The sequence below is a fragment of the Austrofundulus limnaeus genome, unplaced genomic scaffold (assembly GCF_001266775.1).
Source record: "Austrofundulus limnaeus strain Quisiro unplaced genomic scaffold, Austrofundulus_limnaeus-1.0 Scaffold5, whole genome shotgun sequence".
Lineage (NCBI taxonomy): Eukaryota > Metazoa > Chordata > Actinopteri > Cyprinodontiformes > Rivulidae > Austrofundulus > Austrofundulus limnaeus.
The window spans coordinates 503,128-514,609 of record NW_013952407.1 but is presented as its reverse complement, the minus strand read 5'-3'; the positions used below and the strand labels follow the sequence as shown (position 1 = coordinate 514,609).

The 11,482-nt window shown below is 40.0% G+C and overlaps 1 protein-coding gene across 1 annotated transcript in view; it reads right to left on the bottom strand.

Annotated features, from left to right (window-relative positions):
* The window catches only part of igdcc3 (immunoglobulin superfamily, DCC subclass, member 3), a gene marked incomplete at its 5' end in the record, with an annotated part of 35,873 nt that overhangs the window by 5,168 nt on the left and 19,223 nt on the right, over nucleotides 1-11,482 (bottom strand). The window contains 6 exon segments of the mRNA XM_014026186.1: nucleotides 823-1,033; nucleotides 1,151-1,286; nucleotides 1,367-1,471; nucleotides 2,490-2,678; nucleotides 2,822-2,986; nucleotides 5,872-6,119. Coding sequence (XP_013881640.1) covers nucleotides 823-1,033; nucleotides 1,151-1,286; nucleotides 1,367-1,471; nucleotides 2,490-2,678; nucleotides 2,822-2,986; nucleotides 5,872-6,119 — 1,054 coding nt within the window.

Here is an 11,482-nt window from a genome sequence, read left to right as displayed (position 1 = left end):
CAGACACAATGTTGGACAGTATGCGGGCCCACATCACGGATTCGGTGAAAGCAGCCATCAAGAAAACAAACTAAATTCCTGCTGTTATTCTTGGAGGTACAACAAAGTTTTTGCAACCCCTGGACATCAGTGTGAATCGTGCATTTAAAGCAGCACTCAGGGCTGAATGGGAGGCTTGGATGACTGACGGGGATAAATCCTTCACAAAAACTGGCCGAATGCGAAGAGCGTCATTTCCCGATGTCTGCCAGTGGATCCTAACAGTGTGGAGCAGAATGAATGAGTCCACCATCACCAGTGGGTTCTGAAAGGCTTGGAGTGCTACGTGAAGAGGGCACCACAGCTTCAGAGCCAGCATTACCCCGGGAGGACAGCGACACAGAAAGCAGCATTGAACAGATACTGCTGTGTGACGCAGCTTTTCTCAGCTTGTTTAACTCCGACACTGAAGAGGAGGACTTCGATGGTTTCAGTGCACCGGAGGACGATGAATGAGAAGTTTTGTTGGACCAGAAACTGTTAAAGAAAACTACCAAAATAAGGTCAGTTAAATGGACCATATTCCTCCGAACTTTAATTCCTAAAGGTTTGCTTTTTTTGTTTGATGTTGAATTCWCTTTTTTGACGACAATTTTGGGTGTACTGGTTTGTTGTTTTTTTATGTTGGGGGTGCGGCTTTTAGTCTGGTGTGGCTTATATGTTAATGTTCGCAGTTTTTTTTTTTTAAAAATGGCGGATGCGGCTTATAGTACGAAAAATACGGTAGTTATACATTTAACCACATCATTTCTGTTAAAACAAATCATTGTTTTCAGCCCTCACCGTAGATGCATCTTGTGTCTTGCGATGAGTGAAAAGTCTCTCGAGCTCATTGCTGTCGACCGCTTTCTTCCCCGCGGCGCTGCCATTGACCTCCATCTCTCTCCTGGCAGCCCCGTTGAGCCCGGAGGCCCCCTGAGAAGAGGAGGAAGACTCCAGCGCCGTGCTGTGCGCTGCCTGGGGGGTGGCCTGAACCGTCTTACACATCATTAACCTGTGGATTACGCAAACACACACATAAAACACCGACAAAAACACAAGCGTTAACCCAAACGTTTTAGATATCACAGGCAGCTGGTTTCATTTGTCAGTCAGGATGTGTTCCTCTGACCTGCCGCGGTAGCTGAAGACGAGGAAGAGCACACAGAAAATGATGCAGGTCACTCCTATGTGAATTCCAATTATGATGCCTGTAGTGGATGTTTTGCTCTGCTCATCTTTTACGCAGTCACACGGGCCGTCCAGCACTGAGGAGGAAACATGGCAAACGTCGGTCACAGGGTCAGCAGGGTTTGCGTTAGAAATGCTGACACGATGGTTTACGCACCGGACTTCTCCAACGCCTCCCGAAGTGACACAAATCTAGTGGTGGCGTTTCCATCCCCGTGTTGATTGTAGGCAAGCAGTTTTATCTCATAGACCAGCGAAGAGTCTGAAGAGAAGGAAAAACAGAAAGAGAAGCGACTTCACGGAGTGATCTGAGGGGGAAATCAGCTCGACCTCGTTTTCACGGACACGCATTTGTTTCTACTTTTAGCTGTGTAGAGGGAAAAAAAGGATTTTGGCAGCTTTCAAAACACATGAATCTAATTCTGTTTCCCTTTCATTTAGTAGAGCGGTTTTGCCTTTCCAAAACTGGAATTTATAATGATTCTTTTTTCCGGAGTGTTTGTTGTTCTCCATGAATTTTTATCTCAGATTTGAGGGATTCTGACATGTTTCATTACAGACCAAAAATCAAACTTGTGTGTTTTTTGTTTGTTTGTTTTATCACAAAAAACACATTTTCTATAATACAAAGCTAAAACTTTGCTGTGGTAAATATAACCAGAACATTTATTGATGTTTTAATCAAGTTTTCAAACTGTTACATAAAATCAATGTTTCTCTAATTTTCTGCTTTATGTAGCTTAAATTTAGTTCACACTTGCTGTCAAATAATAAAACGAGTTGAATTTGTTAATGAAAAATTCAATGATTTCCTGAAAAAGAAGCTTCAACTATCACTATTGTTCTTTTTTTTTCAATCTTGAGATACAAAAATGTGATTTTCTGTTTCTAACTTCCTGCTCCTGAGACATCTTGCACTCGGCATAATTCTGTATGAACCAGAGGCGAGGCAAGGTCAAACAATAAATGCAGCATCAACAGCCTGTAATGGGTTGAAATACAGGTTTTATATTCATGTTGCACAGCTTCTCTAACCTTAGTGCATTGACATGTTGTAACTATCCTACATATATGTGTCAAAAAAAGATGCATCAGATTGGTTTGAGAATGAAAAATCACTCAAATTTCAATCCTAGATGAGCAAATAAAAGAAACTTTAATAATCAATGAGTTTAGCAAATAATCAGATTTTTTACTAATTTGAACAGCAACAAAAAACAGCTGTTATTTATCATGAAATATGTAACTTGAACTTTAAAGCTCCCGTCTGAGGGTCTCACCCAGCTGAGTGATGTTCCACTGGGTGACGTTCTGAGCGAAGGTGAAGGGATCGGAGAACAGCGGCGCCTGGGCTCGTCTGTAGTAAAGTTTGAAGCCTTGGTGTTGGCCCATCTTAGACGAGGCTTCCCACATTACTTGAACGACGGTGCTGTTCAACACCTTGGTGAAGAGGGAGGGAGGAGCCGGCACTGCAAGACAACACGGAAGGAAATACGGCAACATGAAGTAGATAAAAGCCTTGCACTTCAATGGGAATATGTGACTCCGTAATCGTCATAATCTTTAAACTGACAAATGTTTTGTGTGACAGCTAACAGTGGTCCTGACTCACCCTCCCCACGAGTGCTTTCAGCGATGCTGTCCGATGGTTTGCTGGCTCCGTGGGAAGTGTAAGCTTTGACGTAGAAGGTATAACTGGTGGAGGGCTCCAAGTCACGGATGACCTGCTGCAGTGTGACCTTACTGACGGCCTCCTCGTACTCCATTTCCAATGGGTCTAAAGGATGAAACCATGAAAGAAAAGAAAGAAAATAAAAACAGGCAAGGTTTAAAAAGAAGCAGAAACAGGAAGAATGAGAGGAATGGATGGTGAGGCACATGATGGAATACAATGAGGAGAGAAAAAGGTGATCAATACAGTCTGTTTCTGTCATTTATTTGTGGTTATTGCCCATTTTACTGGTTTTATCAAGCTTTTCTCCTAGTTTATAGCTAATCTAGTTTGGCCCTAGGAGGGGAACAGTGGTGGGGTAAATTACAGAGGTGGAGCGAGCTGATAGATGGGCTAAATGAGGAGTTATACTGGACACGTTAAAGCATTTTATTGCCTTTATTTCAGAGACACACAGCCATAACTCCAYTCTACCTCCAGCACTCAATTCATTGGGCTGAACCATCTTGAGGTAATTACAGTAGACCCTATTGGTTGGCCCCCCAGGGGCCCTTAATTATCCATCCTACTGAGGTACCGATGTGAACATCAGCTGGGACAGCGAGACTCAAACCAAACCACACATTCACCTGACAAACAGCGTATGTATAACAAGAAATAAATTAGTGTTTGTTTTATCATCCTGTTATCTGTTGAGTAAGATGTGAATATTTGTATTTAACTCCACACTTAGGCTCTGTTCAGAATTAACTGACATGTTTAAAGTGTTCTCGAAGAGTAAAAAAGCTCTAAACGCATCAATTTTACACTTAAAGTACATTTTCACACAAGTTTCCAATAAAAGCATTTATTACAGATCTTACTTTCCCACTCTGCAAATAAACAAATTAATTTACAACTCAAGAAAACAGTATCTGAGAACACAGTTTCTACCAAAACAGTTACAACTGACCAGCTAAGTCATTTTATCAATTGATATTGTCACATAGCAATATACTGTTTTTTGTGGATTGATGTATTTATCTGCTGCTGCTACTACACCTGAATTTCCCCACGCGGGACAAAAAAAGCTGTTTCTATTCTATTCTATTCTATTCTATTCTATTCTATTCTATTCTATTCTATTCTATTCTATTCTATCAATAAGACGTGAAGAACATTTCAGTATTTCTCATACTGATGTGACAGGACAGAAAAATATAAATAAATGAAACAAAACAAATCTTTGATTTCTAAATTTGGAAACCATCCAAAGACTTTTAACCTTTCCACAGTTTTTATTCAGGATCTGTTTGTTGCAAAATATTGGTTAAAAAGAAACATAAAACGTAATCTTTGTTTGACGATWATACTTTTGTCTTTTGGAGCTACATAACTTTCCCTCTTACGCTTCATACCAAAGCTTATGTTTCATTAAAATACCAGTTTTTAGGACGAGCTGTAAGAAAGACACAAGTAGAAGGAAAAACAGGCAGAACTCTTGGACCTACAGCATGAGATCACCCTGTGTGTGTAGTTTTGGTTCAGTGGGGTTCTTCAAATTATGCATTTGTTTTACAGAAAACATTTTGTCTGCAAGCCAGAACGTCTAGAAAAGATTTTCTTTGTAAAAACCTGCAAAATAATCTCCAGAATATTCACCCTACAGAAAAAATGTGACTGCGCGCGTCCAAGTAACAAGTTCTCACTCCGTACTCGCCACATATAGACTCCTGGTTGGATACTCCCCTCACGTAGTTGTTGACGCACCAAATAGGGTCTTTGGGTTGAGGTCCATGGTTAAGTTTAAGGATAAGAGTTTTCCACTGTCGGTACGGTCAGTGTCTGAATGGGTCAGTTCAGGTGCTTTTCCATTGACGTTCCAGTAAGGTTCCAGTGGGTGTGGTTTGGGCGGTTGGTGGAGGTGGTTTTGGGGTTTTTCAAAAAAGAGTTAATGCGCAAACTGAGAGATGGAAACACATTTGCCGAATAAGTTCTGAAATTTTAAAAATTTGCTAAATATTCAAATTAAAGTTGAATGGAAACACGACTAATGTCGCTGCTACAATTTAAAAAATGTCGCCTCGAGTTGTTGTAAAGGCAGCTCAGACATAACCAGTGACTCCACCCCCTAGCCAATCAGTGATGAACAGTATTCTGATGTTGCATTTTGGTGTCGACTGGAACCACTTGGAACTACAACAAAGTAGGTACTAAAAAAGGGCTGGTTCCAAGAATCTGGCCTAATGGAAATGGCTTGGACCTGTACCGAACCGTACTGACACTAAGTGGCACTAGTGGAAAAGGGGCAGGAAAAAGCTAGGCTTATGTAGTAAGGTCAGGGATTGGATGTTTAGGTCTAAAAGAAGTTAAGATGGCGGCACGGTGCCTCAGTTGGTAGAGCTGCCTCCTCTCAGCAAACAGATCGCTGGTTCAAATCTCGGCCCGGGGACCTCTCTGGGTAGAGTTTGCATGTTCTTTCTGTGCATGCGTGGGTTCTCTCCGGGCACTCTGGCTTCCTCCCACACACCAAAAACATGACTGTTGGGTTAACTGATAACTCTAAATTGTCCCTAGGTGTGAGTGAGAGAGTGAATGGTTGTTTGTCTCGGTCCAGGGTGTACCCCACCCCTGGCACTGTGACTGATGGATATGGGCACCAGTGACGCCCGTGTCCCTGAAAGGAATAAGTGGATATAGAAGACGGATGGAAGAAGTTAAGTTTAGGGTTTGGGGTCATGGTTAGGCTTAGGATTACAGTCAGTTGTCGCACATTTTCTACACTTATCAAAAATATGACAACAGGCTCCTCCCATTTGTTCTAATCTCGTCAATAACTGATGCAAGGGGGCATCTAATATGTCAAAACACCTGACCAAGCGTCAATATGTGATGAGTTGGGAGTGAGAATGAACACTCTAGGGTGGCGTGTGATCTGAGCAACAAGATGCGTTTGCTGAACTTGTTGAAAACTCAAAGTTGTACATTTTGATCAAAAGATAATTTATCACCTGAAGTCCTGCGGATATGGAGAACATAGCCGATGATGTCCTGAGTGTTCTGTTCGGGCTCCCTCCAGGACACTTGGATGGTGGTGGGTGAGAGGGCCTCAGCCTGCACGTGGGTGGGGACACCGGGCAGCCCGTCGGACCAGAGCACGGTGAGGCGGGCGCTGGCCTGTGTGGAGCCGGCGCTGTTCTCAGCGATGCACTGGTAGATGGCCTCGTCCTCCTGGCTGATGCTGTGTATCGTCAGAGTGCTGTTTGAGGGAGGTGGGAGGAAAAAAAAGAAGGACATTTAGAAGTTTAGTTTCTGGAACATACAAACAGATTGTATTTCATCTACTTCTGCTACATGTTGCACATAGTGTGAAAACAGTGTCCTCTGAGATTCTCAGCTTTGATTTGCAAGATCTGTCTAAATGTGTGTTGATGAAGCTTTTAACGTCAGCGGAGTGAAGATCTGAGTAAGTGAATCCTCCATGCCTGATATCCTTCATGATTTTTTAAGGTTATATAAATCACCGTGWTGTGGAACATGAGGACAAATTTTCAAAGGAGTCCGAACCAGGACCAGTGAGGTGTGAACCATTTAAATCCATCACGCTGATGCACCAGCACCAGTGGCAGAAGTGTCACCTAACCTTGTGGAATCACTCACAGCTGGTACATCCGCCATCAAGAGTTATGGCAGTTCATGTTGTAAAGGTGACGCTCAGAAAAAAATGAGTGACCTCTTGTTGGAAAAAAAATAGCAGATATGAATTGGTAATGTTGTATATTGCACCATATTGTTACAAAATTTCTCTTAAATTTCTCAAACTAATGAAAATCCTTTCAGGAATCGTGAGTTAGGGTTTTTAAAAATGTAAATAAGTTGCTCAAGTTTGTTCCTGCTAAGACCCCAAGGACAGAAACTCAAATACTGTGGAGAGAAGCATCTCTGTGGGTCATTTTTATTTACTTTTTGTAATTTTGCAGGCAATGTAGATCCGACAGTGTCTTCAACCCTTCAGAATTTCAGGTGGTTAATAAGTGACSTCTAAGTCTGAGGTCATGGGTCCCAACTGAAGAAAAGTCGGATTTCTAATATCTTAGTGTCTCATTCATGAAAAATGGGAGGATGGAGAAAGAGATCAAGCATAAAATTGAGGCTTCATCTGCTGTTTCGAGGGTGTTTCTCTGGTTTGTTGTGATGAAAAAGGAAAGGCAAAGCTCTTTTATTACCTTCTAAACTCCAACCCTCTTCTATGGTCATGATATGGATCAAAACTGCTAGATGTTTGATACAAGTGACTGAAATGGGATTCCTGAGCAGAGTTACCAAACTCCATCTTAGATAGATGTAAACGCTTGATGTTAGAGCAGGGCTATTCAACTAAACTGCTCCGGGGGCCACAGTTACTGCAGGCCAACAGATGAGGGGCCGAACATCCAGCAATTAAAGTAATTTTGTAAATAAACCAAGTATTACAAAGATCTGTTACATTTGAAACAGTTCATTTTGCTGGATTTAATCATGAATACAACATACAGAACCCTATGTAATAAAAGTGACAACAAAACAATATTAAAAAACATTATGCCTCCTATTTAACACAAACATTATTTTGACATCTCTGACTCGCCAACTTTTTAAACCAATTTTATTATCACTTTTATAGTTTTATCTTCAATTGCTTGTAGTTTTAACTGTCTTGAGTGTGCATTGAAATGTTTTTACTAGCTTCTAGCCAAGAGTATTTCTGAATATACCACACATGTCTATGTCTATAAGAACTTTTGTTTTGTTTCAAATTTTATTCATGTCTTAAAAAACAAAATTAATTCTATGTACAATGAAAAATGCAAATAAAAATAAATGAAGCGTGGCAGAGAGAAGAAAAATATCTTATAACTGCCCCTTTTTTCTCAAGTCTAAATTCAAACAATAATCTTCAGTCAACAAAACAAAACCATCAAATCTTTCTAGAACAACAAATTATATGTATACAGATTATACCATTACATTTTTTTTTAACAATCAAGCTTTTATCATTCTCTTAAACATGTACAGTGACTTGGCACTTTTAACATCGTCTTCCAGATTATTCTACAATCTCACTCCTTGGATTGAGGTGCACCGTTCTTTCAAACAGGTTCTAAATTTAGGTTTCAGGAACATCTCTGTATCCTTAAGATTATAACAGCTCTCTCTCTTTGCAAAGTTTATCTGAATGTTCAAAGGTAATATATTTTTTGTTGAGCCTTATACATAACAAAATATAATCAACCAAATCATAGAATTTGAATAATTTCAGTTTACAAAATTATATATTACCAGTAGATGGATAATGGTGGTTTTTTTCAAGTGACAACTCTTATAGCTCTTTTCTGCAAAACAAAAACAGGATTTGTAATAGTCTTACATGCTTTCTCCCATACCTCAACACAATAGATCAAGTGTGGAACAATTAATGCATTATAGACAGGGTTGCACAAAAAATTTTGGTCTGGTTCTCAGGGGAGAACCTAGGGTTGTTGCTTGGTGCTCACTCGTATTTTCCTTCACTCATTTAACACATTTATCTAGAGGGGCGTCAGGACATTTAACGTCCCCCTGTTCTGTTTTATGACTCCTATCAGCTGCAACYTCTCAGGACATCATGCCAAATCAGTCCAACAAGTTTTTATTTTATTCTTTTCCTCTGCATATATTTTGTAAACTAGCTAAGTGGCCAAGGGGCTGGGTGTATGTCATATAAARATCACAAACTGAACATTTCATGGTTAAATGTCTTTTAGATTAACATGTTCCTCAGACGGACAACTCCTGTTTGGTCTTCTGGATCTCTGGCCTTGGTCAAACCAGCTTTCCACACTCCAGACCAAGCAGCATACCTGTCTTTTGCACAGAGCAAAATAACTTAATGTTTTATTTGTTAGACTGATTTCTTTTTTAAAAGACTATTTTATTCAAAAATATCATATTATTTAGATGGTTTCAGCTCATGTAATTATTTATTCTTCATATTTGATCGTTTAATAAATTACATTTATCCCAGAAAAGCTGTGTCACAGTATGGCCTAAATATAAATAAGTTTAGCAAATCAAGAACCTTGTTTTTTATATATAAAATTGTGAATGAAATTTGTGGATCTTTATGATAAATTAAAATAAGATTTAAAACTCTTTCACCTAGAGAACATGGCAAGTTGTTTTTATTTTTTTAATATATATAATGTTTTTGAGTGGGGTGTTAAACAGAGAATCATCTTTCCTTTAATATGGGGAAAACAAATGTTCTGTTAGTTAATGTGGTTTAATTAGAAGAACTCAGTGAATCTCACAGACAGCCTGCACACGCAGCGACGCGCTCTTACAGCAGTCTCTCATCAGGAGGAAAGTTTAGTCACTCACACAGAGTTGGACAGATCTGTTCAATAACAACATTCTGAACATATATTTAATATAAAGTTAGGTTTTACAGACCAAAGTCTCTGGTAGTTCAGGAGCAAAGTGCAGGAGGAGAGGAGGAGGAGATGTATGGACTGATCGCTGCAGCAGCTTGAGTCGAGCCGGCCCGCTGCTTCAACCAAACCTGCTCTCACTGAAAGTCCCGCCCTGCTCTGCTCTGATTGGACAAAACGGCTCTGGACTTCGTCTGATTTGTTGAAGGCAGTGTACGTTTAATGTTTAAATCAGTGTCCCGCTCTGGCACACCGAACGACGATCCATTCACACCAGTGAGGCTGGATTCTTTTTTTTTCTTTTAAGAATTCAGGTCGCATTTGCAACCACACTGGTCGCACTCTAGAGCCCTGCTAACTGTTGTTTTGACAGACAATCAGGTACAATCTTAGGTACGCAAGTGAGCTTTATGACGTCCCATCTGATACGCTTTTTCCTTTTTTGATCACGCAAGCGCACCTGTGCACCGGTTATGTGCACCTCTGATTATAGAACATATAGGCCAATAATCCCTCACTTTGTAAAATAATGCAATAGATTTAGTCATTTTTATTCTTAATTTATATGAGGTTTCCATGTCAGTTTCTCATCAATAATAACACTCAAAAACTTTACCTCACTGACTCTATTAATCTCCACACCATCAACTTTAAATGGAATATTAGCAGTTCTTTGTCTATTTGTAAATATCATATAATTAGTTTTATCCAAGTTTAACGGTATTTTGTTAAGTTTAAACCAATTTTGTATTTTCACAAAGTTAAAGTAGAAAACTGGGGGTTTGGGTTTAAGAAATGAATGAACCAATTTGCGGGCCAAACTTTGGTCCGCCAGTTGAATAGAGTGTAATGCGATGGTCGCGCGTAGGAGGAGAGCTAGCTTAGCATAAACCATGTGCTACGGTGTAGCTCCGAAAAGAGCGACAGCTTTTTGGTTCCCACATGTACTACTTTATTACAGAACTTGAAACCATACAAAGCCAGGTCTCCACGTCACAAAATCTACATTCATACATGAATATATAGATTATAGTCCATAGTCCTTTACCATACATTACCAAGGTTGAGCAACAGCTAAGTGCAGCAAGCACAGCAAGGCTTTAGCTCTGAATTCTTAACATTCACAACATCCTATGTTATAACAGAAGAGGCGCCATCGTGTGGCACTAAAAAATGTACACAGTGATATACATATTGACTAGACTTAGAGTTACACCAACACATGGAGGTGTTTCAGACTAATCTTTAAAGGTAGAATCTTACTGGGCTGCAACTATTTGATGACCAGCTTTTATGAGGGAGTCAATGTCATTTTCATTTCTTGCTAAATTTGTAGTGCTTCTCGGTTTCTTCTAGCGAGTCACAGAGGTGCACAGTTCTGTTGCTTGAGTTTTGAACATGTTGTCCTAAAGCAGTGACAGAGCTTTCATAAACATTTGCAACACCTCTTAAACCCAGCTGAATTTGTGTCGTGGGCGTCTACAACCCATCTCATGAGCTTTGGAGCTGCATTTTGACACCTGCGCAGGAGCTCTCCTCTGACAGAGAACGCTCAAAATCCAGGTCTAAAAACCTCATAGATGATGAGTAATGAATGAAAAACTGGTCCAAATGCCGATTTCAACAGCGTACTCCAACAGAATAAATCGTAAATGTGAGGACGGCTGTCTAAGTGAGTACAAAACGAGCTGATTGAAAACGGTCGGGTAGTTTTATCTAATGTCAAATGACAAATAGCATCTCTGTTCAAACACTGTGAAACATCTTTTAATGAAGCTAACTCAACAGAGCTGAAGTAGCCACGCTTTAGAAATTCCCTCATTTCATAACTTAAAGACAAAGAGTGTAGAGAATATCAATGTGACATAATTCATGTCAGACATACAAAGAGCAGTGTTCCGCTGTGAGAGATTTGTGGCACAAATTCAGATTCGACAGGCAGCAGCAGAACATATAGACCATCTTTTCTCGTGCAAAACACATACGTTCAAACAGATTTGTCTCCGAGCGAAACTCCCCTGAGAGTCAATAAATCTATTTCAGGATTTCATAAAAAATGCAATTTGCCTGCATCAGTGAAACCTTTCATCTGTCCATGGGCACATATGTATTCATATACGGACACACACACACACACACACACACACACACACACACACACACACACACACAC